We start from the raw sequence: 27,993 nt of genomic DNA, 5'->3' as shown, positions 1-27,993 counted from the left end.
GCTTTTCCACGATATGCATGTTGGTTATATGCCTGGCAGATAGGGCAGGCTGAACACACTTTAGAGGCTATAGTAGTTATACCAGGGGCTATCCATACTCTCTTAACAGAGTCCACGATGCCCTGGGTGCCAAAATGACCGTTTTTATGAATAGATTGGCAAATTTGGTTATAGAAACTTCTAGGGAGCAGGGGTTTTCCTTCAGATGACACCCATACTCCATTAATCTGTTTTGCTTTAAATTTTTTTTTCCATTTTTCCACTTCCTTTTCAGTATAGGAAAGTGATAAATTTAAATTATCAGTGGTTGTTAATGTTAAAATTAATCCAGGTCCTTCTATGGCTGCTAGTTTTGCAGCGGCATCTGCTCGGTCATTTCCTCCAGAACATCCCGACTGAGTGACAAATGCCAAAAGCATATCTAGAATCCATATAAATTGTTGCCTTTTTATCCTTGGCAATTATACAAGCTTGTTTTAGAGCTATGAGTTCTGCTCCTTGAGCGCTAATGTTAGAAGGTAGTGAAGCTGACCATTCAGTGGCAAATTCTGAGACTACGGCAGCTCCAGTGTAACGTATGCCATCCCTCATAAAAGAGGAACCATCGGTAAATAAAATCAGATCTGCATTGTCTAAGGGAGTGTCCAAGAGATTATCTCGAGGCTTTTCTGCCATGGACACTAATATTTCACAGTTATGTAATGGTTCTCCTGAAGTAGGTAAATCTGGAAGCAAGGTGGCAGGGTTAAGAGTTGAACAGCGTTTCAAGGTAATATTTTCACTATTTAATAAGGTTATTTCATACCTTTTAATTCTCTGATCCGAGAATGCCTGTGTTCTTTGTTTTATCAATAATGCTTCAATCTCATGTGGGCACATTATTGTTAATGGACATCCCAATACTAAATCAATGGTTTTTGTTACTAGTAAGGCTATAGCAGCTACTCCTCTAAGGCATGGTGGTGCTCCTGCTGCTACTGGGTCTAGTTGGGCAGAATAATAAGGAATTGGGTGCTGAGAAGGTCCCAAAGTCTGAGTTAACACACCAGAGGCTACTCCTCTTCGCTCATGCACATATAAAGTAAATGGCTTGTTGTAATCTGGGATGCCTAGAGCAGGGGCAGACATGATAGCCTTTTTTAGATCTGATAGAGCTGACAAGTGTTCAGGCTCTAATTTGAGGGGTTCAGGAACTGAATCCTTTGTTAATGCTATAAGGGGTTTAGTAATTTCCCCATAGCAAGGAATCCATTGTCTGCAAAATCCTGTTGCTACTAAAATTGCTCTCAGCTGTTTCTTAGTGGTAGGAGCACTCAATTTTTGAATATTCTCAATTTGTTTTTGAGAAATATAACAAGAACCCGCAGTCAAGATGAATCCCAAATATTCTACTTTTTGGAGATACCACTGAACTTTATCCTTAGAGATTTTATGTCCTCTTTTGTGCAATTCCAAAAGAAGGTGTTTGCTATCTTCTTGACATGTTTTTGCATCTGTTGAAGCCAAGAGTACATCATCTACATATTTGATTAATTTGCTATTTTTAAATGTTATATTGTCTGTGTCTTGGCTCAAAATTTGCTCAAATAAGCTCGGACTTTCGACATAACCCTGTGGCAGCCGACACCAGGTATATTGTGAGCCCTTCCAGGTGAAAGCAAAAATATGCCTGGAGTTCTCATGTATAGGTATGGAAAAGAAAGCTGAACACAAGTCTACTACTGTAAAGTATGTAGCCGTGCTAGGAATAGATGAAATAATAGTATGTATGTTAGAAACTACGGAGTGTCTCTTTATAACATGATTATTCACTGCCCTTAGATCCTGTACGAATCTATAGAGGTGCTGGCCATCAGGCCCTCTTTTTGGTTTTTTAATTGGCAGGATGGGTGTGTTGTATTCAGATTTGCAAGGGATTATTATTCCCTGTTCTATTAATGAGTTAATAACTGGTGTAATACCCTCAATTGCCTCCTTTGCGAGGGGATACTGAGGGATAGAAGGAGGTGGGCTAGATTTAGTTTTTATCTGCACAGGAACAGTTGACTTAAGTAAACCTACATTGGAAGAAGATGTGGCCCAAAGAGATTCCGGTATATCTTTAGGTATTGCAAAGACAGGATGCTCTTTTTTTCTCCTGACTCTCTGAGAGAATTACAGGGAGTAAATTTAAAGATTCCTCTGGTACTTCTAATGATAATGAGCCATCTGGGGAGCAGGTTATTGTGGCTCTGAGTTTGCATAGAAGGTCCCTCCCCAGAAAATTTAAAGGGGAGTCAGGCATCAAAAGGAAAGAGTGTTGTATCTCTAGGGGTCCTACAGACACCATTCTAGGAGAAAGTCTTTTAACTTGTTGGGTTATTCCTGATACTCCCATTACATTCTCTGAGCCAACAGAATAACATTGTAAATCAGGTGTTCTCTTTAATACAGACCAGGAAGCTCCAGTGTCTAATAGACAATCATAATAGGTGTTACCCACCTTTAAGGTAACATGGGGTTCATTAGTATGGGGAGGGCAGTGGATAGGGAGAACTGGTAGTAGGACATCAGGGTCTGGGAAATCAAAGGCTGTATCCTCTGATTCCTGTGCCCCAGCCCCCCCCCCCCCGGACACCATCATTGTGTTTGGGATATTCCTTGGGCACCCCCCTGAAGGGCACCTCTCTGAGGGTCATTATTACCTCAAGTATTTTTTGGATGAGTGCCATTTCTCATATATTGTTGTTGTTCATTATCATTATAATTTTCTTCATTTGGAGCTTTGTCATTATTTTCCCAATTCCTATTTCTATAATTCTGGTTTCTAAAGTTCTTATTTCTATATTCATTATAGTTATTTTCATAGTCATTATTATAATTTCTAGAATTCTGGTTTCTATGACCATTATCATCATTTCTATAGTTATTATTTCTAAAGCTATTATTAAACTGTGTATTCCTTCCAATCATCTTAAGAAAGGTTCTACATTCCATCATTTTGTAGCCCTTCTTCTCACAGAAGTGGCAAGTAATGGATTGATAATTGGATTTCTGGAGAGGAGCAATTGTCGTTGGTTCATTATCATGCCCACTTTCTAATTTAGTTATCCTATCTATTAAATATCTCATTTTTTTCTTCATTTCCTCCATGTCATCATTATTTTCTTCCTCCTTTTCTTTGTTTCCCTTTAAAACATATAGCTGTTTTTTGCAATTCTTCAAGGTCCATATCTGACCATCTTGGGCATTGTGTTCTAAAATAATTCTTAATTGCTTTGCAAGAGTCATTTACAAAGATCCTTCTAACTTGTCTTAAGCTACTCTCTTTAGTTAGGTCCCAATCTAAGTATCTGTCCCCAAACTCGATTATTCTATCCATGAATCTGGAGGGTGTTTCTTCCTCCTTTTGCTTAATTTTTTCAAGTTCCATCCACTTATCTGTACTGTCTGCACATTCCTTCATTGCTGTGAGGATGGCCTCTCTACAACGGTATAGTTGTAGATAATCCTCAGGATTGTTATAGTCCCATTCGGGATCCTGAGATGGCCAATATGCTACATTACGCCCCCGGGTTTTGTTGACATGAGCAATTATTTTATTTTTTTCACGTTCAGTTAAAAAAGCCTGTAGCAAGTTCTCAACGTCCTTGTAAGATGGATTATACTGAAAAAATATGTCTCCCATCTTTTTTGCTACTAGAAAAGGATCTTGTTCATATGTGGGGAAATTTTGTTTAAATTCATTTATTTCTTGGGGAGCAAACAGTATCCTATGTCTTAAAGTCACCACATCCCCATTCCATCCTATTTCAGGTACTTCTCTTAGAGGGAAAAAGGCCTCTAGTTGAATTTTGTACTTGTGGGTCAGTTTGACAAGGACAGGTTTCTCTAGGAGGACAAGATCTCCTTTGAGTTAGAATTTGGTTTTCTGTAGGAGAGGGAACATGAGAAACTGGGATTGCAGGGGAAGGGTTTTGGGGATTAAATTCAGTCAAGATTTGCACTACATGAGATAAGCAGTCTGTTAACTGGGCTATAGGGAAGGTGTTTTCCATCTCTATTTCAGGGAAGGAAATTTCCTCATTCAAAGGTTCAGAAACAGGTCTCTTTCTGGTAGAGTGGGTGTTTGCCAATTGATCCTGTAAGAAACATTTTAGATCTTCTAATTGGGCTTGCATTTTATCCTCAATATTTTCTATTTTATCCTCAATATTTTTTATTTTAGCATCTCTAAATATAGTATTGAGGATTACAAAAATGACAGTACCTATTAATATAAAAATTTGGAGGTATCCTGCATTCATCAATGCCCCTAATTCTTCAGCTGCCATATAAATGTCAAAGAATGTAGTACTCATTTATATATATATTGTAATTATTTCTCTAACAGTCTTCACAAAACACGTGGGGAGCAGGGAAAAGCAACAAACTTTCCACAGGGTTTTTTTTCCCTAATCTAGGAAGTTGTTCCTTAAGGGAAAGGATATTTAGAAACAGCTCTTCCAGCCAGGACTTTAGGGTCCTGTTGCTGAGATTTAAAACAACTGTTTTCTATCTAACTACCAGAGTCACACAGCTGGGAAGCATCTGAGGTCCGACTTGAACCTAGGACCTTCTGTGTCTAGGGCTGGCTCTCAATCCACTGAGCTACCCAGCTGTCCCTTAAGATTAAAGGGAAGAAAAAGAAAAACTGCTGATTCCAATTTAACTTAAGGAGAAAAGAGAAGAGAGAAAAAGTTTTTTATACTCACGTGTTCTAGCAGCTGTGTCTTTAAGCCAAGTTTGCTATTAAAAGGGACTAAGTGGTGAGAAGGTAGAGTAAAAAGGCAAGGAAATTCAGAAGTTTATTGAGAGAATTCTTTAGACTCCCATGTGGTCAGCCACAATTTGATATGGAAATCACTTTAAAAGACTGATATATATTAATTTAAGATCGCCAAGGAATTCAGCTATGTAATTCCTAAATGAAAACTCAAGTCAGCAGTCAACCTTTTATGGAGTTTTTAATTACAAACAGGAGGAAGAAAGGTATTAGAGAGAGAGAGAGGGAGAGAGAGAGAGAGAGAGTGAGAGAGAGAGGGGAGAGAAGGGAATAGGGCTTAATACCCCCTCTGCTTAGGCTGGGCCAAAGGCCCAAGCCCTTAGATAGCTGAGGCAAAGAAAAGAGATCAGTCCCTATCACTCACGTGACCAAAATGGAGAAACAGTCTCAGGGACCTCCACCTCCAGCCTCCTTCAGAGCAAGCCCTCCTCTCAGATCTCTCCAGGAGTTCTCCCTCCAGGACCTCTCTCCTCTCAGACCCCTTCAGAGCAAAACCTCTCAGAGCAAAACCTCCTCCCTCTGTCCTCAGACCCTGCTATCTTTAAGGAAACCATCTAACTCCCCTCCCCTCAGTTCTCACATCTACCAATCACTGTCGATGTCTCCCCTGTGCCAATGGTGGCTCTAGCTTAACCCAGGACCACCCAGAGGTCTATGGCCTTTGCACATGTCTGTTGAAGGTCATATTCTCAAATAATTAAATCTTGATCTTTGCTGCAGCCCTTCCTAAATCCTGTAACTCTGAGTAGGGTGGAGATTGTAAATTCCAAGACCTGGTTCTGTCATTCCAAGTATCTCTATTGTATCAATTCTAAAATCAATCATGACTCAGAGAACTTCCTGTTCTATGCTTAAGCATAGGTCAAAGCCCTTTCCATTGTTTAGCAAAAGGTTTCTGTCCTAAAGTAGTCTTAAGTAGGGAGGAGAAGGATCCTCCCATGCCAAGGAGTTTCACATTCCAATAGAGTTCTTACTATCAGTAGGAAATTTTTTCAAGTATGAAATTTCCCAATGGGGAAATTTCCAACATTCATAAGTCTAAGAAATTTTAAGGTTTACAGTGAACACAGAATAGTATACTTGTCAGACCTTTGGGAAAGGTTTTAAGATCAAGCAAGAGTTAGAAAAAATGACAAAATGCAAAATAGATAATTTTGATTACATTAAATTAAAAAGGGTTTGTACAAACAAAAACAATGCAGTCAAAATTAGAAGGGAAGCAACAAATTGGGAAATAATTTTCATTACAAAAACCTCTGACAAAGGTCTAATTACTCAAATTTATAAAGAGCTAAACCAATTGTACAAAAAAAAAAATCAAGCCATTCTCTAATTGATAAATGGGCAAGGGATATGAACAGGCAATTTTCAGTCAAAGAAATAAAAACTATTAATAAGCACATGAAAAAGTGTTCTAAATCTCTTACAATCAGAGCGATGCAAATCAAAACAATTCTGAGGTATCACCTCACACCCAGCAGATTGGCTAACATGACAGCAATGGAAAGTAATGGATGCTGGAGGGGATGTGGCAAAGTGGGGACATTAATTCATTGCTGGTGGAGTTGTGAATTGATCCAACAATTCTGGAGGGCAATTTGGAACTATGCGCAAAGGGTGATAAAAGACTGTCTGCCCTTTGATCCAGCCATAGCACTGCTGGGTTTGTACCCAAAGAGATAATAAGGAAAAAGACCTGTACCAAAATATTCATAGCTGTGCTCTTTGTGGTTGCAAAAAATTGGGAAATGAGGGGATGCCCTTCAATTGGGGGGTGGCTGAACAAATTGTGGTGTATGTTGGTGATGAAATACTATTGTTATCAAAGGAATAATAAAGTGGAGGAATTCCATGGGAACTGGAATGACCTCCAGGAAGTGAGGAGCAGAACCAGGAGAACATTGTACACAGAGACTGATACACTGTGGTACAATAGAATGTAATGGACTTCTCTACTTGTAGCAATGTAGTGATCCAGAACTATTCAATTCACAGGGACATATGAGAAAGAATGCTATCCACATCCAGAAGAAGAACTGTGGGAGTAGAAACACAGAAGAAAAACAACCCCTTGATCATATGGGTCGGTGGAGATATGACTAGGAAAGTGGACTGTAAAAGATCACCCTAGTGCAAATATTAATAATAAGGAAATGGGTCTTGATCGATGGTACATGTTAAACCCAGTGGAACTGTGCGTCAGATACAGGAGGTGGGTGGAGGGAGGGGAGGGAAGGAACACGAGTCTTGTAACCATGGAAAATTATTCTAAATCATCTAATTAAATAAAATTTTAAAAAAAGTTTTCTGTCTTTATGGTAATTTTCTTTTTAAAATTGTTTTCAGAAATAGGTCTTGATCAATGACACATGTAAAACCCAGCGGAATTGTGTGTCAGCTACAGGAGAGAACTGGCAGAAGGGGAAAGAAAGAACATGAATATTGTAACCATGGAAAAAATATTCTAAATTAACTAAATAAAATTTAAAAAAAATAAAAATGTTTTCAATTACATGTAGAAACAATTTTCATATATTTTCTGAAAATTTTCAACCCAGATCTCTCCCTCCTCCTCTCCTCAAGACAGTTAATCTAATACAGGTTTTACTAGTGCTTTTGTGGAATACACCATATGTCCATATTTTTCATTTTGTGAAAGAAGACACATATCATACCTGCAAAAAAAAAACCATGAAGAAAATAAAGTGAAAAATGGTATGCTTTGATCTGAATTCAGACTTAAAAGTAATTTTCTTGATGTATAAATCATTCCCTTGATTCTGCTCTTTTTACTCTTCATTAGTTTATGAAAGTCCTCAAAATTGTTCATTTTTTAATTATTGAGATAATATTGAAAATTATTCTTCTGGCTCTACTCACTTCATTAGGCACAAATCATTCTACATTCCTTTAAAATAAGCTATTTCCCATTTCTTATAGCACAATAGCATTCCATCATAATCATGTACCAAAATTTATTCAGCAATTTTTCAATTGGTAGCATTCCTTTAGTATCCAGTTGTTTTTTTTTTTTTGCTACCATAAAAAGAGCTATTAATATTTTTGTTGGACCATTTCTTCTTTCATCTCCTCTGGGTGTAGACTTGGCAGTAGTCTAGCTGGATCAAAAGGCATGTAGTGTTTGGTAACCTTTTGTTAATAATTTCATATTGCTTCTGTGAGATTTAAAATGGTTGAGGTCTTAAACTGTAGTGATTAAAATAGTGGAAGATATAAATTGTGATAGATATAAGACAGGGTGAGTAAATTTGACTGCAGAAAATATGTTTCACTACAGTGTCTTGGTTTTAAATCAAATATAAGGTGGTCGCCAGGAAAATATTCCCAATTATTCAAATACCCAAGTCAACTGGGTTTTATAGAGATTTTTAATTAATAATATAATGAGGAATTATAGAAAGTGAGAAAGAGTAGGAAAGGAATAATTATGAAGGGCCTCAAGCCAATATGGCCTAGACCTGAGTCTTAAGAGAGAGAATCAGTCAGTCAGTCTTTTAACACTCACCACAAGGTCTGCCTAAACAAGGATTCTAGTGACACCAGGCCAGCTTCATCTCAGCTGACTTCACCAGAGAGCCTTCCAGCCAGAGACTGTTCCAAAAGGCCTCTCTCCAGAGCCTCCAGAGGGACAGAGTCCCCTTAGAGGAGCTCCAGTGAGACCTCCTTAGAGACTGTCCTCCAAGAGCTTCCCTTCTCCAGAGCCTCTCTTAAGAGATTCTTCCCAAGAGGTCCTCATCAGAGATCCTCCAAAAGGATTTCTCCAAAAGGGTATCTCCTCAAGAGATTCTGCTTTTTCTTATATAGGGGTTTTTCTCCCATGTCACCTCCCCTAAGTCTACCAATCACTGTAGATGCTTTCCAAAGGACTGCCCATCTAAATTCCTGCTAAGTCAACCAATCTCCTCAGTACATCTGAACGAGAGAAAACACAGCTGAGTCAACTAATCTCATGAAGAGAAAACTTGCCCGACCCTTTCAGGTACCTAGCATCCCATTGTATCAATTCTAAAAACAGGCATGGCTCAAAGAACTCCTTGCCTTATTATAAGCATGGGTTCAAGTAATTTCATTGTTTAGCAAGGAGTTTTCTCTCCTAAAGCAGTCTTAAGTACGGGTAGAGTAGAGGTCCTCCCATTTCTGTTCCTGGCGAGTTCTCACCTCAAAATGGGGAATGTTTCTCAGTAGGGAATTTGTTCCAATTAAGAATTCCCTGATGGGGAAATTTTTAACATTCACAAGTCTGAAAGATTTCAAGATTTACATTTCCCAGAAAATATTCATTCACAGGTGCACCAACAGTATACAAATAAACCTGTTTTTTCCACAGCCCCTCCAATTCTTCACTTACTTTTTTGGTTATCTTTGCCAATCTGATGAATGTGAAGTAGAATCTTAGAATTATTTTAATTTTCATTTCTTAAATTATTAGTGATTTGAAGTTATTTTTCATATCTAGGGATGGCCTCAGATTCTTGCCTTAGAACTAGTCATTTATATCCTTAGGCTACTTATCAATTGGGAATTGATCAATCAACTAATTTGCATTTATTAAGTCTTTTTACTATGTATCAAATACAGAGTGAAGTGCTGGGGATATAAAGAGAGGCAAGAGACTGTCTGCACTTAAGGAACTCGGAGTCTAATGGGAATATAATAGCTTTTAGTTCTATAAATTTGATTTGTTTCCTTATATCTTGTGAAAAAAGAAAAGACCTTTAACAGAGAAATTCGTTGTTAAACTATTTTTGCAGTTTGCTGTTTCCCTTTTGATCTTGATTTATTAGATTTGTGGAAAACATTTTAAATTTTATTTGATAAAAGTTACATATTTTCTCTTCTTTGATCCTTTCTCCCTTATTTCCTCATGAATTTTTCCTCCATTCATAAACATAAGTAATTTTCAATCATCTGAAATGTATCATATACTTCCTTGCTTTCTTAATGGAAAATAATTTAGTCCTTTCTTCCTGAATCAAGGAGATTATGATGAAGATCCATTTCACTTGTTGCTTAAAAACCTGTGATGCTTCTTTATTGATTCTAGAAGAAAATGCAAACTTCTCAGACTGGCACAATGTGGCTCAAGGCTACCTTCTGGGTCTTACTTCACAGTATTCCTTGTCTTTCACACACTCATTGAATACTGAAAAGCCAAACTGGTTTACTTTGTACATATACACACACCTTGACATTCCATTTCTCTCCTCTCTGCAGTTGTATTCTCTCCATGCTTGGTCACCAGTTCAGAGGACTGTTCCAAAAGTCTGAGTCTTCCAGAAAGCTGGCATTCAAATGGCAAAGATTCAACTGTAATATTTTCTAAATATTTGGGGTAAGGTTTCAAGCCAGAAATAGTAGTTTGAAGAAAAAAACTACTCTATTTGGCTTTTATTAGAACAGTTTGTTTTTATGCATCTTAAATGGATATGTAGTGCAATGGAAAGAGTACTTGGCTTGCAGTCAGGAAGACCTGAGCTGGAATTCTGCCTCAGACACTGGCTGTGTAGTATTGTTTTGTTGATTAGTTGTGTCCAACTCCATTGTGATCCCTTTTGGGATTTTCTTGGCAATGATGCTGGAATGGTTTGCCATTTTTCTCCAACTCATTCTGCAGATGACAAACTGAGGCAAAGAGGGTTAAGTGCCTTGCCCAGAGTCACACACAATAAATGTCTGAGGTCAGATTTTGTGAGATTTAAATTGGTTGAGGTCTTAAACTGTAGTGATTAAAATAGTGGAAGATATAAATTGTGATAGATATAAGAGAGGGTGAGTAAATTTGACCGCAGAAATATGTTTCACTACAGTGTCTTGGGTTTTAAAATCAAATATAAGGTGGTGGCCAGGGAAATATTCCCAATTATTCAAATACCCAAGTCAATTGGGTTTTATAGAGATTTTAATTAACAATACAATGAGTAATCAAAGAAAGAGAGAGTAAGAAAGGAATAAGTATGAAGGGCCTCAAGCCAATATGGCCTAGACCTGAGTCTTAAAAGAGAAATCAGTTTTTTAACACTCACCACAAGGTCTGACTAAACAAGGATACTAGTGACACCAGGCCAGCGTCCTTCCTCAAAGAGTCTTCCAGCCAGAGATTGCTTCAAAGGGCCTCTCTCAAGAGCCTCCAGAGCTCCTACCCCAGAGGGACAGAGTCCCTCAGAGGAGATCCTCAAGGAACTCTCCTTCAGAATGAGTCAGAAATCGAGATCCTCCCAGAATGAGATCCAAGCTCTTATTTTTAAGGGCAAAATTTCCTCTGTCACCTCCCCTAAGTCCTTACATCTACCAATCACTGTAGATGTTTCTAAAGGCCCGCCCACTTTGAATTCACAGCTGAGTAGTTTTAATCTCTTTAGTAAGTCAGGAAAAAATGCTGCTGTGTCGACAAGTTTCATTAAGAAAAAACCTCTGAATAAGTTATCACCCTTTTATGTTTAAGTAGTTTACAAGTTGCCCCACCTTTATAGGTACTTAGTATCCCATTGTATCAATTCTAAAACAGTCATGACTCAAAGAACTTCCTGTCCCTTCCATAAGCATGGATCAAAGTACTTTCATTGTTTAGCAAGCAATTTTCTGTCCTAAAACAGTCAAGTAGGGTGGAGTAGGGACAATCCCATAGCCAGGAGCCCCCACACTCAAGTAGAGTTCTCACCATCTGCTAGGGAATTTTTTTAAGTGGAAGATTCCCCAATGGGGGAAACCCCTAACATTCATAAGTCTGAGAAATTTTGAGGTTTACAATTTGAACTTGGGTCTTCCTGACTCCAGGGCTGGAACTCTATCTACTGTGCCACCTAGCTGTCCCCTTACTGTATGTCCCTAGGCAAGTCTCTTAATCACTTTCTGCCTCAGTTTCCTCATCTGTAAAATGCTTCCTTTCTTTGTATCTCCAGTTTTTAACTCGATGTCTAGCACATAGTATACACTTAAATGCTTATGGCTAGTTCCATCTTATGCATGTATATTATTATGATGATTTTCCTCCCCTTTCCTCCCCTTCTTCTTTATTATCCCCTTCATTTCTATCTTTTCCCAAGATCACCAAGACAAGACAAAACAATACCAGTCCTAGGGGTTCTACCTGTATTGTTTATCGTTCTCTATGATCATGGAAGAAAGCGTTTTGAGAAGACATTTTTTAAATCCACCACTTAGTATGTAAATAATTCACCCACACACAGTTCCTTCCAAATGAAAAGCTTATTGTTCATAGGAGAGATTATTCCAAGTAGAAATCTCCATTTTCAGGAGTTTTATGAGTATGTAGTTCCCTTCATTTTACCCATGTAGAAACAGTGTATCCAAATATTAGGATATTAAACAACACTGATGGTAACAGACTCGAGGGATGGTATTCTTTTTTGGTATTATTTTATGAGTTTTAAAAAATTCCCCAGAGGAAATTTTCTCTTTAGTTCAGTTTCAAAAAAGAAAAACAAAAAAACAAACAACAACAACAAAAATAGACTTCACTCTGTAATCAGTTTAGAAGAAGCAAGATAGAAAGTCAGAAAATAGGAATGAACCAAAATGCAACCTTTTGAACCAAGCCAAGCAATATATGTTTATGTATTCTGCCTTTATTGATTATAGAAAATAGTCAGCTTTATCTTCCTTTCTCAGTTTATTTCTTTTATCCGCTTTATTCCCACTCCCCCCCCACTAGTGTTCTTATGATGAAAATTTTGATTTGTTGTCATGAGGAAAATGCTTTGAAAACCTTGTAGCACGAGTTCTAAATGTGGTGTCTGTGAACTTGTTTTTGAAAACATTTTGAGACCTATATTTCAATATAATTAATTTCCTTTGCAATCTTCTGTATTTTATTTTGTCTTTTTAAAAACATTCCAAGAAGGGATCCATTGATGTCACTAGATTGCAAAAGAGGGTCATGAAACAAAAAAGATAAAGAACTCTTGTCCTACATCTTCTATAAATGGGAGTTATCATTGTGAAAAGAATGACCAGGACCTGATTTGCTGGACTAAGGCACCTTCTTTTGAGTTCAATATGTGCTCTGGCTCTCTGTTGGAAGTCCAAGGTTGAGCATTGCTCTGCAAAGGAAAGGGCTCCAAAACAAAAAAGTCAGATACATTTCTATAATGGTTCTTTATAGACTGCTCAGAAATGAGGTTCTTCAAGACTTTCCTGCTAACTCTCAGTCTCCAGCCATCTTGGAGCCGAGCCACAGAAATGGGGGGGGGGGGGGGGCAGTCAGGAACAATTGCTGGGTAGTCCAAGCATGCCCAAGTGCCTCTGTAAAAGGAAGGCATATGCCCAACTCCATAGAATGTGCCCTAGTTCCGCAAATCAGGCATTTCCCAGATTATCTCTGTTCCATTATGAAAGCATTTTGTAAACAACTGTTAATGGGAATTACTTTCTTTTCCTAGCTCAGAATCATCACAATTTGCCAAAGCTAAGCAAATTTGACATATCTGAAAACCAGCTGGATACAGATGTCAAAGAGGCTTTATGTGAACCAGGTATGAAAGAGAACAGCTGAAAATGAGCATCTGCATGTATAGACTAGGGTAGTGAAAGCAGATATGATCTTGGCCCTGGAGGAACAATCCAATTATAGGAGATATCTGTGGTCTCTTTTGTTCATCTCGTAGCTTTCCACTTGCACAGAAATGAACAAGTTTAGCCCATTTCTAAGTGTCATTGTGTCTAGGATGGAGAACAGATGTCTCTGCTTCTACCAGCAAATCCCTTTTCATTACGCCGTGAACATTTTACCTCTTCAGGCAGGGCAGGATGAGAGTATTTGCAACCTCCAAGGCTTCCTGCCTTTTTCCTGATGTATCTCCCAGGGATGAACCAAGTAGCCATTATACACAGGATTCGCTTGTTCTTGATTTCAGAATGAATCATCTTGATGTTGGAGCCTACTTGCACTGAACTACTTCCTGCTGGTTCAGGGGATAGGTTAAATTGTCCTGAAATAGTCAACAATACTGCTGCTCTCCTGGGGATGTGACATACATCTGTGCCTAATAAGACTTCTAGAGAGCTGGCAATCACTGCTGCAGCTCATCACAGTTGGCTTAAAGGAATGGATTCTCACATATGCTGAGATCCAAATGTTGGGTGAGTGCTAGAAGGAAAACTATATGGAATGAACATGAAAGAATGAGGCCAGCTCTAGACAAAAATTACGAAGTTTTCATTATCCTTCTAGTAATAGAAAGAGCACTAGATGTCAAATGAGGAGAGAACTGGGTTCAAATTCCACCTTTGACTTTTATTGAGCTGTGTGGGAAGTCATTTAACTTCCTGGAGACTTAGTTTCCTCACCTGTAAAATAGCATAGGGTTTTTTAACCTGGAGTCTGTGAACTTAAAAACTGATAACTATATTTTAATATAGCTAATTTTATTTTATGCATTTACAAACAGTATTTTGAGAAAAGGACCAAGATTGCCAATAAGGTTGGTAAACCCCCCCCCCCCCCCCCCAAATTAGGAACCCTTCCTGTAACTTGTAAAATTGAGATTTGAACTCTGGACTTCAATCCCCACAAGCCCTTGCTCCACTTCCCCAAGATGCTTAGTAATCTCAGGGGAATTCTGAGGTGGGCCGAGATCGAGGAAGGATTTAAGCTGGTGGCAAAGGTTTTTGGATCTTTTTTTGGACTTCCGTTTTGGAGCAGATATGGCTCTTTCCATAATGTAGGTGAGGTTTTGTCTAGGCCTCTGGCCTAGGCACGTTTTCCTTATCCTGTATTTTCTTTAATCCTTAATACACCTCTAAAAAATATAATACTACTTGCAGAGAGAAACTAATTTCTACCTGCCCCAGTTTCCCTAAATTTTAACTGTTATAGATGGCGACCACTAGATTGGATGAGAACTTCTCAAATTTTTTAGCCTAGAGAATTTTTTTTTTAAGCCAGTTTCTCCAAGATGCCTTTTTAGAAAACTATCTTGATCAGCTCCTGCCTGCGGCCCTCTCTGGCTCCTGCTTCTGCTCCTGGCCTCTCACCTGGTGCCCGAGCTCCCAGCCCTACCTGTCTGTGCTCCGGCTCCCGGCCCTATCTGTCTGCACTCCGTATACCGGCCCTACCCACCCCAGCGGTCTGTCTCTCACCCATCTGGCCTCCGACCCAGACAGCTCATCACCCCAGCCCCAGCCCCAGCCCCACGAGCATGACCCTAGCCAGCTCATCACCCAGATCCTTGGAGCAGATTGCTCAGGACTCATTACGACCAGCTGGTAACAGTATTGGCCACGTGGGTGGAGGGGAGAGACGAGAGGGAAAGGAGACCGGGTAATTTTCCCTTAGGCTAAGCCTCCATGGTGGATGGGGGTATTGACCTCGTGGGTGGATCATAGCAGGGGAAAGAGACTAGAAAGAAAAAGGGAGAGGAAAAGAAACAGATTTTTCAAACAGAAACTTAATAGCAATGGGCTGTTTACAAGGATACCTTTTGACTCTTCTGGTAATTTCATTGACTTCACCTGCCTGTCAGGGAGCAGACTCAGTCCAAAGATTCAACTTTGGAGGGGCAGCTGAGTGGCTCAATGGACTGAGAGCCAGACCTGAGGACATGCGGTCACCCTCTTAATGGGGGGAATGTAAAAAAATATTATTATTTTAAATTTCAAAGTTTAAATTCCTTTTGAGAAAAATTTTAGGTAAAAAAGAAGCTACCTCTCTGAATCCAGAACTGAACTGTTGGAGAAGCCACCATGAAGAAGCCTCCAGACCACAAGCTGCACAAAATTGAACTTTGGGTGTGGTTGATTGAACATTTATTTGTATGTATACTTTTATGCCAAAGGGGATTGCCCCCTAACTGGCTTTCTGTCAATGCATCCAGTAATTATTGGTTTTGTTCTTTTTTTTCTCTTATCCTCAAATTATTGTAATCTTTAAATTGATTATGTTTTTATGATCCTTTGGGGAAGGACTTCTTCCCAGAGGATCAAACGGAGGAATGTAAAATTGAGATTTGAACTCTGGACTTCAAACCCCACAAGCCCTTGCTCCACTTCCCCAAGATGCTTTGTAATCTTACGGGAATTCTGAGGTGGGCCAAGATTGAGGAAGGATTTATTTGGAGTGGCAAAGGTTTTTGGATCTTTTTTTGGACTTCCATTTTGGAGCAGACATGGCTCTTTCCATAATGTGGGTGAGGTTTTGTCTAGGCCTCTGGCCTAGGCACGTTTTCCTTATTCTGTATTTTCTTTAATCCTTAATCCTTAATAAACCTCTATAAAATATAATACTCCTTGCAGAGAGAAACTAATTTCTACCTGCCCCAGCAGTTTCCCTAAATTTTAACTGTTACAAACTGAACTATTTTACAAGGTCCTTGTGAAGATCTGATGAGATAATGTAATATAGTGAGCTTTGAAAATCTGAGAGCACTTTGTGGTAGGAAGTTTCAAATTTTCTCTTGTACAGTCCTTAGTTTGTGTTCAGTCCCTGTCAACCCCCCTATCCTAAATGGTGGGAACAGTGGCTCTATATAATTCAAATAACTCCATTCATGATTCACAAATTTGGAAGGGGAAACTGGGAGACTACTGAAGCACTGACATAATTGGGAGGCCCAGTGCCTGGTGTCAAGGGAATGAGAACGTCAGATGGAGTTCATCATGACCACATTTGGTAGTCAGAAAGACTCCTTTGAAAGAGGTGAGGAAAATCTGCACTACATGAATGTAATGGGATGCTATGATGTAAAAACAAAGGATAAATCCAAGTAACTAAGAGAAACATGAGGAGATTGGTATGAATCGGACTACTGAAATCATTCTCCTTATCTCAAGCCACTCTAATTCATGCCATACCCAGGTGTTGGGTTTTCTTAGAGCACAGTCTGATCCTGTGACCCCAGCACTCAAATATAATGACCCTTTGCTTGGAATGTAAAGTACTTCCCAACTCAGCCCCTTCTTTTCCAGGCTTTTTATACCTTATTCCTCTCCATAGTCTATGATCCAGCAGCATCGGCCACCTTCTGGTTCCTGGTTTATATATACACAACACTTCTGCCTTTGTACTAGCAGTCCCCAGTGCCAGGAATGGGCTATCTCCCCACATCTGCCCTTAAAATTCAGCTCAGAGTACCTTCTGTGGACATCTTTCATGGTCTTCCCCACTTCCCCCCTTAGCCACTTCCCTCCAAAAGCCTTCTCCTCTAAGGATACCTTCCATCTACTTGCTCTCTTTTTCCCAACAGAATAGAAGCTCCTTGAGGGCAGGGAGCTCTCGTTTTGTCTTTCTGTTTTCTCAGCCTTAACACCGTGCCTAAAACATTGTAAGCTTGTTGATCACCTTATTAATGTAGAATGAAACAGGTCCAAGATAACAATATGCACAATGACTACAACCAATGAAAAGGGAGAAAATTCATGAAAAGGAAGCTGTTTCTGAGAATGATCCTGGAGAGCAGTAGTTTCTAAGCTATTGGAGAGCAAGGATTTATGCCATTATTTGCAGCATCTAGCACAGTGCTTGGCACATAGTAGGTAATAAGTAAATGCTTATTTCATTTAGAAGAGATGATGATGGGTTTAGGGCTAAGTAGACTCATAACAGCATTGGGTAATCTCCCTAAGAAATACTAGATTCTCTTTTGTTATTTTATTGTGTTGGTGGCATGTTAAGTAGTGGGTGTTTTCCATGAAGATTCCATAGCATCTTATTGGAGAATTTCTAGCATTTTCATTAATATTTGGATGCTTTTTATATACTTGCAGTACACAAGCTACTTAAAAACAATAAAACACTGTTAATCAATAAGGCAGTATAAATGTAATGACACTTTCTGGCTGACTTGTTCAATAATGACTAAATCAGCAACAGGTTTCTTTTTTTAACTCAGGGCATTTTTTGGTTTGCTCTTTTTTGTTTTCCAGTCACTGTTGTTTCCTTGTGTTTGTTTTGTTATCAGGCCTTAATAGCTTTCCTAGTGCTTTTTCAAGGCCTGGCTATGGCTGTCCTTTCTCTAGAATGGCCCCTTCCTAGATCCTGCAGTCAAAGTTGGCAAACTTTAGGATAAAATAGATAACAATCTCCTCTGAGTGAATAGTTAGCCATTCACTATCATATCCTGCCCCCCCCCCCCCCGAACTACATTCTAGAACTACCCACAATTCCTCCCCAACATAAAAGGAAACAGGATATATAGTCATCTACTAGTTTGGCTAGCATATATTTCCCTGTTTTGTTCCTCACCCGAGACTGATCATTAGAGAATCAGTCATCTTCATGGTTCATAGTGCAAAGAATATTTTGTGCCATTAAAAAAAGGATACAATTTAGTGGAGAATTTTTACACTTCTGTTTTGCTCTACTGAGTCAAAAGTTTGCCTATTTCCCCCGCTGCTAGAGCCTTCCCTTTGATATCACTTTAAATTCACATTACATATATATATATATATATATACACACACATATATATATACATACAAAATGTGTAATTTTTTGCATGTTGTTTTCACCACTAGAATGTGAGCTGCTTGTGGGGCAGGTATTATAAATTTGAACTTCTTTGTATCTTTAGAACTTTGCCCAATGTATGTAAAATAGTGCTTATTGCCTTGGATTAATGATATACTTTAAATAATCAACTAACATAAACAATAAATAGGATCTTACTATTTTATCTACACATTTTGTGGTGCAGTGGATTAAGTGCTGGGTCTAGAATTAGGAAGAGTTAAGATGGCCTCAAACACTAGCAGTGCCACTGAGCATATGGGGTACATAATAGTCTCAAGATCCCAGGGCTGTTGTGAGGAACAAATGATAATATAAGTTAAGCACTTAACTTAGCACTGTGCCTGGCACACAGTAGGCACTATGTAAACATTAGTGATGATCACTACTGTATGATCATGAAGATGTGGTGACTGATAAAAACTTGATTTTGCTTCTCATAGTTTAATGCAGTTACAAGGAGGCCAAGAAGTCCCAGAAACCACTTCAGTCTGTTTATACTTGATCTTCTTCAGTAGCTTTCCAAATAGGAATAGGGTGGCCTGTTTGCTTTAGAAGCAGAGGCCTGTTTTCAGCCTACCTTGTTCATAGAGAATCGTTACTCTGTTCCCCGTCATCTGATTCCCATGCCATTCTAGAGAATGGCATCTTGGCAACTGAATTACTTTTGTTGTCTATTCCTTTAGGGTGGCTTTGATCCAGAACCACAGCTCACTGCTTTTGACCGGATCTCAAATGTCTTCTCTGCAGGGAGAATGGGAGAGGAGACTCCATTTTTGTTCACATGGCTTCTGGACTGTCAAATAGGATGAGAACCCTTTAGTTTGCCAGAATTTTTCTTAAGATTCAGGGGGACAAAATGATAACCTTTAGTTCTGATAAGATGTAATGGAAGTCTTTCCTCTCCTAATGAAGTGTATTGAAACCAAAGTTGGCTGGTGCATATCCAGATTATAATAAATTCCAGGTGTTCCCCTCTAAATCAATAAGCATTTATTAAGCACTTACTACTTGCTAGGCACTACACTAAGAGCTGGGAATACAAATACAAGAAGGAAGACGGACCTGCTCTCATGGAGCTTACATTCTAACTGGGAAGGCAACACATAAGATGAAAAGAGGCACAGAATGTAGGGGGAGACAAAAGTACCTGGTGTGAGGGTAGACTAGATAAGTCCAGGGTGCAATTCTATAACCTCTAGGATCAGATATAAGGTCCTCTTTGGGGGCAGTTAAAGGTTTTCACAATCTTTTCAGCAATATTACATAATATTCTCCTTCATTCATACTACAGTCATGATTTTGTCTAGCTCTATAAAGTACTAGTGGTTTCCCTATTAGTATATCATGGTGGATCATGGTACTAGATCAGTACATTAATTTAGGTATCATTTTAATTATTTTGGTATTTTAATGTTATTGGCAGTCCCATTTCCTTTTGATGCTGCTGATCACCTTCTTGATACTCTCTTCTTTTCATGTCAGTGTGCTCTCTTCTGATTGTCTTCCTACCTATCTGATAATTCTTTCTCAGTCTCCTCTTCTGAATCTTGATGTAGACCATGCCCACTAATAGTGGAAGTCCCTGGGGTTCTTTTCTAGCCCCTATTCTCTTCTTTCTATATACTTCTTCACTTGGTAATCTCATCAGCTCTCATGAATTTATTTCTATGCAAATGATTTTCAGATGTTTATCTACCCCTAATTTCTCTCTTATAATCTTGTATTTCAAACTGTCTATTGGATATCTCAAATCAGATACTTCTTGGGCATCTTAAACTCAACATGTCTAAAACTAAATTCAGTATCTCTCCTACCCCTACACACTCTCATTTCTTTCTAAATTCTCTATTATGACTGATGGTACCATTATTTCTCCCAGTCTTCCAAGTTTGACAGCTCATTCTCTATATCTCTCTTATCCCTGGTCATATTCTATCACTTGCTGAGTCTCATCGTTTCTGCCACTGTAACATTTTTTGTATACTCTCCCTTCTCTCCTCTGACATTGCTACCAGTCTGGTGCAGATCCCTATCATTTCATACCTGGATTATTGCAAAAGACTCATAGTTGGTCTCCTATTTCAAGTATCTCCAGACCAAGCCCATTCTCCATTTAGCTATCAAAATAATCTTCCTAAAGCACAAGTCTGATTATGTCACTTTCTACTCAATAAAATCATGTAGCACCTTGTTACCCTGAAAATAAAATATCTACACTGCTTTCTGGCACTCAATACTAGTCCAAACATGGCATTTACAAATAACTAGGTCAAATGTTTCTTTTAATTAGCTCTATGTACAAAGGAAAGAAAATAAAAAAACAAAAACAAAAACAAAAACATGGCTTTCGAGCAACTAATGTTTGCTTCAAACATTCTTTGAGAAGAAACTTCTGGAAAACTTCCAATAGTTGGATTTGGCAGGAAATTGTGTGAGAAGTAATCGACAGTTTACCTTTATGGGCACATTACTGAATCTCAGGGAACTGATTTTTTTTTTTACTTAATTACCAAAGAATTGCTTCCTGATCCCCAGTTGGCCAGGAAATGTGGTCATCTATAACCAAAGCTAAATTATTTGCAAGAAATCAGACTGGTTAGATGGTCATTTAATGATGATTTCAATGTTATTAAATCTAGTACATGTATTTATTACTTTTAAAAACCCTTAATTTTTGCCTTGCAATCAATACTAAAGTACTGGTTCCAAGGCAGAACAGTAAGGGCTAGACAATTGGGGTTAAGTGACTTGCCCTGGTTCACACAGCTAGGAGTGTCTAAGGTTATATTTGAACCAGACCTCTCAACTCCAGGTCTGCCTTTCAATCAACTGAGCCACCTAGCTGATGCAATCTAGTAAATTTAAACTAGAAACTGTTTAAAAAGTCTAAACATACAACTATTTAAAAATACTGCTCTGCATCCTGAAATACTGAATAACTGTTAAATATGTAATAGTCTCTACAGTTATCTCTAAGATTATGTAAAATGAAAAATCTGTTCTTTCCCTTCCACTTTGAGCTTCGGAATGCTCATTCCCTACTTAGTAATCCCATATTTACTAGCTAAAAATGAAACAAATATGAAAGTTAAACGGGTCACTAAATAGAAGAACTGCAGCTATTTATATCTATCATCTCTTATCAGAATGATAAGCCTCATGAAGGTAAAGTTGGTTTTCTTTGTCTTTGTAATGCCAGCAACTAGCAGTATCTCATATGTAGTAAGTGCTTAATGATATTAGTTCAATTAAACTGAATTGACATCTGACTCATTTTTGTATTTGCTTCAATATCTAGCATGGTGCCTTGTATATGCTATATTCTAAAAAATATCAGTTACATAAATGACTTGAAGAAATGTACCAAAATGAGTGCAATAATTGCTTAAAATCAGAGTAAAAGGTTCCTGAACATTCTTAGGCTCAAATAGCTTAATTAAAATAATACAGAATATGTTTTTTAAAACACACCTCTTATTAGAGATGGATCAGTATCCTTCACCCTAGTAGAAAATCAGCAGCTGCTCATAACTCAGCCAGAATAGAGTGAATCAGATGCAGGAAATCTAAGTTTTCTGTCGAGGAGCTGCTATGCCTTTTTAATCATCAATCACAGGCTTCAGTCATATGAAAAGGAAAAAGAGAAATCCATGTTTCTTTGCATTCCATAGGAATCAAAAGCACACCGTCCAAATAATTTTAGCACCCCTCACTCTAATGCCCACTCTACAAAAAAATATAATAAATCTAAAAAGAAAATATGGTGCTAGTTCAAAAATCTATCTTTACCTTCATGTTAAGTCTAGGGAAAAAACTAACTATTCATTTAGCACCAAATTGTCCACCTCCCATTCCCATGGCAGCTCGAATTAATGGCTTTGGTGTCAGTATAGGTTTAAAGCTGGCCATTATGTTGAGGTAGTCACTGCAATTAAAAAAAAATTCTGGGCTCAACATTCTTTATTCAGCAAGGAGGCACTGATACACACATGATTCTGCTCAGATCAATGCCTGCTGATCACATCTTTAGAGAAATTTTCATCGAACTCAAACTAGATGATATTTATCCTTTCAAATTTCATGCCTAGATATCTACAGACAGTATTAAACAATATCAAGGCTTTTACAGGCCATTTGCTAGCAAAACTTTTTTTCCTGTTGAATAGTCTAGAAAATATATTTTTTGAAATAAAATGCATAATAGACTAGCATTGCCCAAAGAAAATTGCAGCATTGGAACATCAGCTAGTAGAGCTAGTTCTGCTTTTGCATCCCATAGACAACTTTGAATAATTACTCTCAACTAGTGTAAACATAATTAAAGCACCTTTGATGGGGCACTTGTAAAGATGGCCATCTCTGAGTGGCTGTGGAAGAAGTAAGCTTCACAGACTCAACATCAGCACCCAAATACCATTACTCTCATAGAAGTAGAAGTTGTGTATAGGGGATGAAAGAAGAAATCACATGGAGAACATACCTTTTACCACCTCTTAAGATATGGAAGTTCTTCTGGTCTCTGTGAAGACATTCCCAGGCATGTTTGTTCGGTCACTGGCGGTAAGCCCTTCTTCTAGTGGTAGCCTTTTAACAGGTACTGCCATAGGTGTGGTATAGCATAAGACAGGAGAGAGGAAAAGCTGCCTTACCCAATTTTAGTAAGTCTCATTCTCTTTAGGGGTCATATGCAATTTTGAATAGATTTCTCCTATGCCCCCAACTTTCAACATGATATTATAATGTGAAAGATAGATGACTTCTCACCAACTAAGTTATTAGGATGTGGCTAAATATTTCCACTGGATGATACAACTCCACTCCAGAGTTGTTATCCTCTGGATATCAGTAGACTAGACCTCATCCTGAGGCTTTTGAGGGTCTTTCAAAGGATTTCAAAATGACTTCTTCAGTCCCACTTGCTCCAAGCCTCCATCTCATAATCCCTATGTGACAGGGAGAGGCTTGATACTTTGTTGAAGGCTTCATAGTCTTCATGAATATTTTGAATTCAATGAAAATCTTCTATGAATGGATGTCAAAGTATTGAGATCATGCGTCCTTAAAAGCAGCACCAAGTGGAACATCAAGAATATAACTACTAGAAGAACCCTGGCAAATGAGGAAATTTAACTTCATTTACCCATTAATCTCTTTTTTTAAAAACAGTGGTCATAGAGGTCATATAAAGCTGACTCCACTTAAGAGAACATTTGGGTATTACTGTGCTTTATACAAAGCATCACTAACTATTCTGGAAAGTCCACATGATACATACATGGAACATATTCAAAATAAATAAAATATTTTATGCCATTTTCAAAATATTGCCACCATTACTATTTCACTACTCCTGATAAAGCAGGGCAATAAAGTACAATTCTGCCCTCAGGAGATGTAATATAACAATCTAAAGTCTGTTTTGTTTTGTGACATCATATAGTGTAAAAACAAAACACTTAAGCGAATTTGCAAGTATGATATAGCCAATACAGCTGTGTTCATGGAATACAGAAGAGTGAACTAGTAAAAGGGTCATAAATTATACAAGTTGTATAATTATGGCTGTTTCCACCATTAATTCTTTACTGGAGTAATCATAGAATAGAAACCTGGTACTGTTCATAGCACGTTGACAAATAATTTGTTAAAAAGTTAACCAAAAACGTAATGAAGAGAAGTGTGGTTCATTTAAAACTGCAGAAAAATTAGTGAAAATCCTTATCAATAGCTAAATTTAAACATTAAAAACCATGGTAAAAATCTAGTCATGACATTTTAAAGTCTTATTGGTCAGTAAAATATGTATAGAAAACTTCAAGTAAAAGGAAAACTTGATTTTACTTTGAAACACAATAACTTCCAAAAGCTAGTGTGGCCCCAAAGAAAATATAACTGACTTTGGAAAAGCTGTAGAAGAGACCTTTACTTTTATAATGGTAATTTTTTCTTATTCTTGAAATTCTTACCATTATTCAGGAAACAGATTCATAATCTCAAGTGAAGAAAACATCTTTTTTTTTAGCAAGAAAATGAAATGTTGCCACTCTGGGAAGTGATTCCTCATAAAGTTAACACAACATCATACTGCAATCAAATTCAGAAAATGAAAGAGAAGCAAAATCTGAATTTAGAGGAACACACGTTCTATATAGAAAATCCATTTAAGCTCTGCAAATTCAGGAGAATTTCATTAGCTTAAATGCATTTTATGAAAATATAGTTTCACAGGCTTCATGAAATGGGGATTAGACCATCAATTCTCAAACATTTAGAATGAATGATCAGATATTGACATGTTCAGACAGCTAAAGATATCAGAGGTCAAAAAGTTGATACCCCTAATAAGAATAAATAAGATCAAATGTCAGTGTTTCATGGTCTGGGCTGCCCTCTACTGTTAGTTCCATATTTGCTTGCTATATTTGTAAAACCAGTCCTGAATCCTTGAGTTGCTCCCATTCCTGGTGTTGCAAATCCTTGGCTGAACATATTGTTATATGGTATGGATCCATGATTAATGCCTAAACCATAAGGCCTGGTTTGTGTATTCAGAAGAATAACTGGGGTCATATTTTTCCCTGGTGTATTAAAAGAAAATTCTGGAGGTGCGGTACTAGGCTTAGATGGAGTAGATGTCAGAGGGTTCAATTCATCACCCTTTAAAGGTGGCATTGGAATTACATGATGATCTGACAGGTTTAGCATATTGGTTGTAACAGGTCCAGATATTAAAGCAGGCCTCATCCAATCATCTTTGAAAATCTGAACAGTCAGAGTTGACACCAATGTGTAGAGTCGGTTGGTTACATGAGCAAGAACCATTTGCTCATTTGCATCTCTTCGAATTCGAACATGCACTGATCCAGCCTAAAAGAGAGTAAATACATAAGGAAGAGTCTGACTAAGGCAAATTAAGATGTTGGTAAGAAAGAAAAACTTCATTATGATTTGGTTGTGATATTTTCTTAAACAAAAGGGAAGGTATAATTAATTCCTTAACATCTCATAAACAAAGACTACATGGGGAAAAAGTTTGTAAAACCATTTTTGCATGGTAAATAAAAGAACAGGCAGCAATTAAGAGAGGATATGTAGGTTTTTTGAATACACTCAGTTCTCCAGAAGAGAAAAATGGTAACAATTATTAAAATGACCCACAAATTAGGCCATCTAAAACAAAAAAGGGTTTAGGATGCCTTTTCAATATTGACTGGAGAATCCTATCAGAAATTCTTTAGTCAATCTTGTAGTCAGTATTTGAGACATGATGGCTGGCAATAAATTGCTTAAATTTTCCTTGACTCTTTTTTAGTTTACATCAGAGTAACCTGTGAATCCTCCTTTACCTCCCACACCAATTAGTCATCACATCTTGTCAATTGTTTTATGCAGTGTTCGAAATTTGTCCTTTCTAAAACACTCATAAAAATTTGTTTCTAATTCACTCAGTCAATCATGGTCTAATTTGTACTGCAGTTATTTTTGAGCATCATACTTACCAAAATTGATCATTAAGTTCCTTGTGGGCAAGAATTCATTATTATATTTTGCACTTTCAAACACAAGGCATTTAATAAATGTTTGCTTCCAGAATCCTTTTTTCTCTCACTACCACCATAATCTAGTTCTTCATCAGAAAGTGGCCTGTGGGCTTTTACAGCTGCCCCCTTTTTGGTCATCTTTCTCCCACTTCACTTCATCTTGCACATGACTAATACACTAATACTGTTAAAAACCTTGAATGTTATTTCTGTTTAAGATCCTATGATGATTTCCTATTGCCAAGTCATAACACTTCCCCCCAATTTTTTTGAGGCTCTTCATAACCTGACCAAGCTCCACCACCTCTTTTACTCTCTAAGAGGAACAGTTTGTTCTAGTCAGTACAAGCTACTTTTTGTTTTCAATTTATGTTCATAGTTTCCTCAATCTCATTCCTTATGCTATTCTTTTGGCTCAAAATACTATTCTCTTCCTCAGAAAATTTTATTTTGTACCATTACTCATCCTTCAAAGTCCACTTTCTCCTTAGAGCTATGGTATAGAAAAGTCAATAGTGAGCTCTCTTATCTCTGCATTTACTGACTGTGCTACTAACATTTTATATACTGATTTGTTTTTTATGCTGAAAAATTTAGAATATTATTATAGAACACAATGGTGTTAAATATAATCTTTTCTTTACCATTTCATGTGTCTTATTTCCTCAACCATATTATAAACACATAGAATCATATAATCTCTAGAGTTCAAAGTGACATTCCAACTAGGCCATTTATATAGTCTAACCTCTAACAGAAGCATCCTCTAAAAAGGGATTGTTTATTTTCTACTTTAACTCACTACTTCCCAAGATAGCCCATTACATTTTTAGACAAGTTTCATTAGTCCTTATATTGAACTGAAATCTAATTAAATCTCCTTATTGATCCACTTTCTGCCCTCTGCCAAATGTACTAAATCTAATAATTTTTAGTATTACACAAGTATTAATTAATATTTAAAATATTTAAAGACAGTAAGTGCCCTGATTTTTTCTCTTCTTTAGCTTATTACCCTTAGTTCTTTCAAGCAATCATTTTATTTTATTGCTTTTTAAAAACCCTTACCTTCTGTCTTGAAAGGCAGAAGAGTAGAAAGGGCTAGGCAATGGAAGTTAAGTGACTTGCCCAGGGTCACACAGCTAGGAAGTGTCTGAGGCCAAATTTGAACCCAGGACCTCCCATCTATGGGTCTGGCTCTCAATACACTGAGCCACCCAGCTGCACCCCCCACCCCTTTTCCAAGGCTCTCTGTGTGTGAGGGTCCCATTTTATAGTACAAAAACTCAAAACTCTTGTGAATGAATCATTTTGGAAACCCAGGTTTTTCAACCAAGGGTCTCCTTTCAAACATTAAAATTCTAAAAACTATTCCAGGAGGATATTGATTTGATTTATAATGTGCCACCCAATAGCCTATATTCTATAGCTTGGGTTTATAGAGTATTCAGGGAGGACAACCAACCCTGGTGTAAGGGCTTGCCAAGATTTTTTCAAGGTTGCTCATCCATCTTTAGTGGACAGGTCACATTCAACTCTCACCTGTGGTTCCAGTGGTCCAGTAAGACCATCTCAGCAGATGGGTTAAACCAGGATATAGGTAAATGACAGGCCTCAAACCTGTCAATGACTTTCCTAGTCTCTCAGACCTGTAAACTCAGGCCATTCATTCATTCATTCACCCTACATATCTAATCTGTTGCCAAGTTTTATTTTGTTTTTTTCTCCACAACATTTGTCGTATATGTCCCTTTCTCTCTATTCACACAGCTGCTGGTCTGTGTGGAACCCTGCTGTCATCTTAAGTCTGATGATCATGACAGCCTTCTAAGTGGTCTCCCTGTCTTAAGTCTCTTCTCGCTCCAACTCAGGAGTTTGAGGGCTGAAGACAAGAGGAAGCACTTAACTGAGCTCCCAACATTCCCCTCCAAACAGTTTTAAAATAATGGCTTAAATCAAATTCTGGAGTGGCAAAGCTGACAAAAGGTCAGGATGAAACATTCTTCCAGCCCAAGACAAATTATGTTGGAAAGAAGGATCTGTTACATTGGGGGGGGGGGGGGGAGAAGCTAGCCTAGAGCCCATATGAATGAAACATCAAAGGTAGAACTAGGTGGTGGCATCAGGAGCTCTCAAGGGGACCTGGCAACTGATCAGAAAGC

The 27,993-nt window shown here is 37.9% G+C and overlaps 2 protein-coding genes across 4 annotated transcripts in view; one reads left to right on the top strand and one right to left on the bottom strand.

The window, feature by feature from the left end:
• NLRC4 (NLR family CARD domain containing 4) overlaps positions 1-20,852 on the top strand; it is a 38,154-nt gene extending 17,302 nt beyond the window's left edge. Inside the window, 5 exon segments of the mRNA XM_056817410.1 lie at positions 13,225-13,317; positions 13,756-13,769; positions 13,771-13,924; positions 20,666-20,781; positions 20,784-20,852. Of these exon segments, the coding sequence (XP_056673388.1) occupies positions 13,225-13,317; positions 13,756-13,769; positions 13,771-13,924; positions 20,666-20,781; positions 20,784-20,852 (446 nt within the window).
• The window catches only part of SLC30A6 (solute carrier family 30 member 6), a 52,526-nt gene continuing 43,790 nt past the window's right edge, over positions 19,258-27,993 (bottom strand). For 2 of the 3 annotated variants that reach the window (XM_056813239.1, XM_056813240.1), the window contains exon 14: positions 19,258-25,157. In XM_056813239.1, coding sequence (XP_056669217.1) covers positions 24,663-25,157 — 495 coding nt within the window. In that variant the 3' untranslated portion in view covers positions 19,258-24,662. The remainder of the gene's footprint in view (positions 25,158-27,993) is intronic. The other variant, XR_008915485.1, reaches the window with a different exon arrangement.

The sequence above is a fragment of the Monodelphis domestica genome, chromosome 1 (genome assembly GCF_027887165.1).
Source record: "Monodelphis domestica isolate mMonDom1 chromosome 1, mMonDom1.pri, whole genome shotgun sequence".
Lineage (NCBI taxonomy): Eukaryota > Metazoa > Chordata > Mammalia > Didelphimorphia > Didelphidae > Monodelphis > Monodelphis domestica.
Note: the sequence above shows the minus strand (reverse complement) of the source record. Positions and strands in the feature narration are given on the sequence as shown.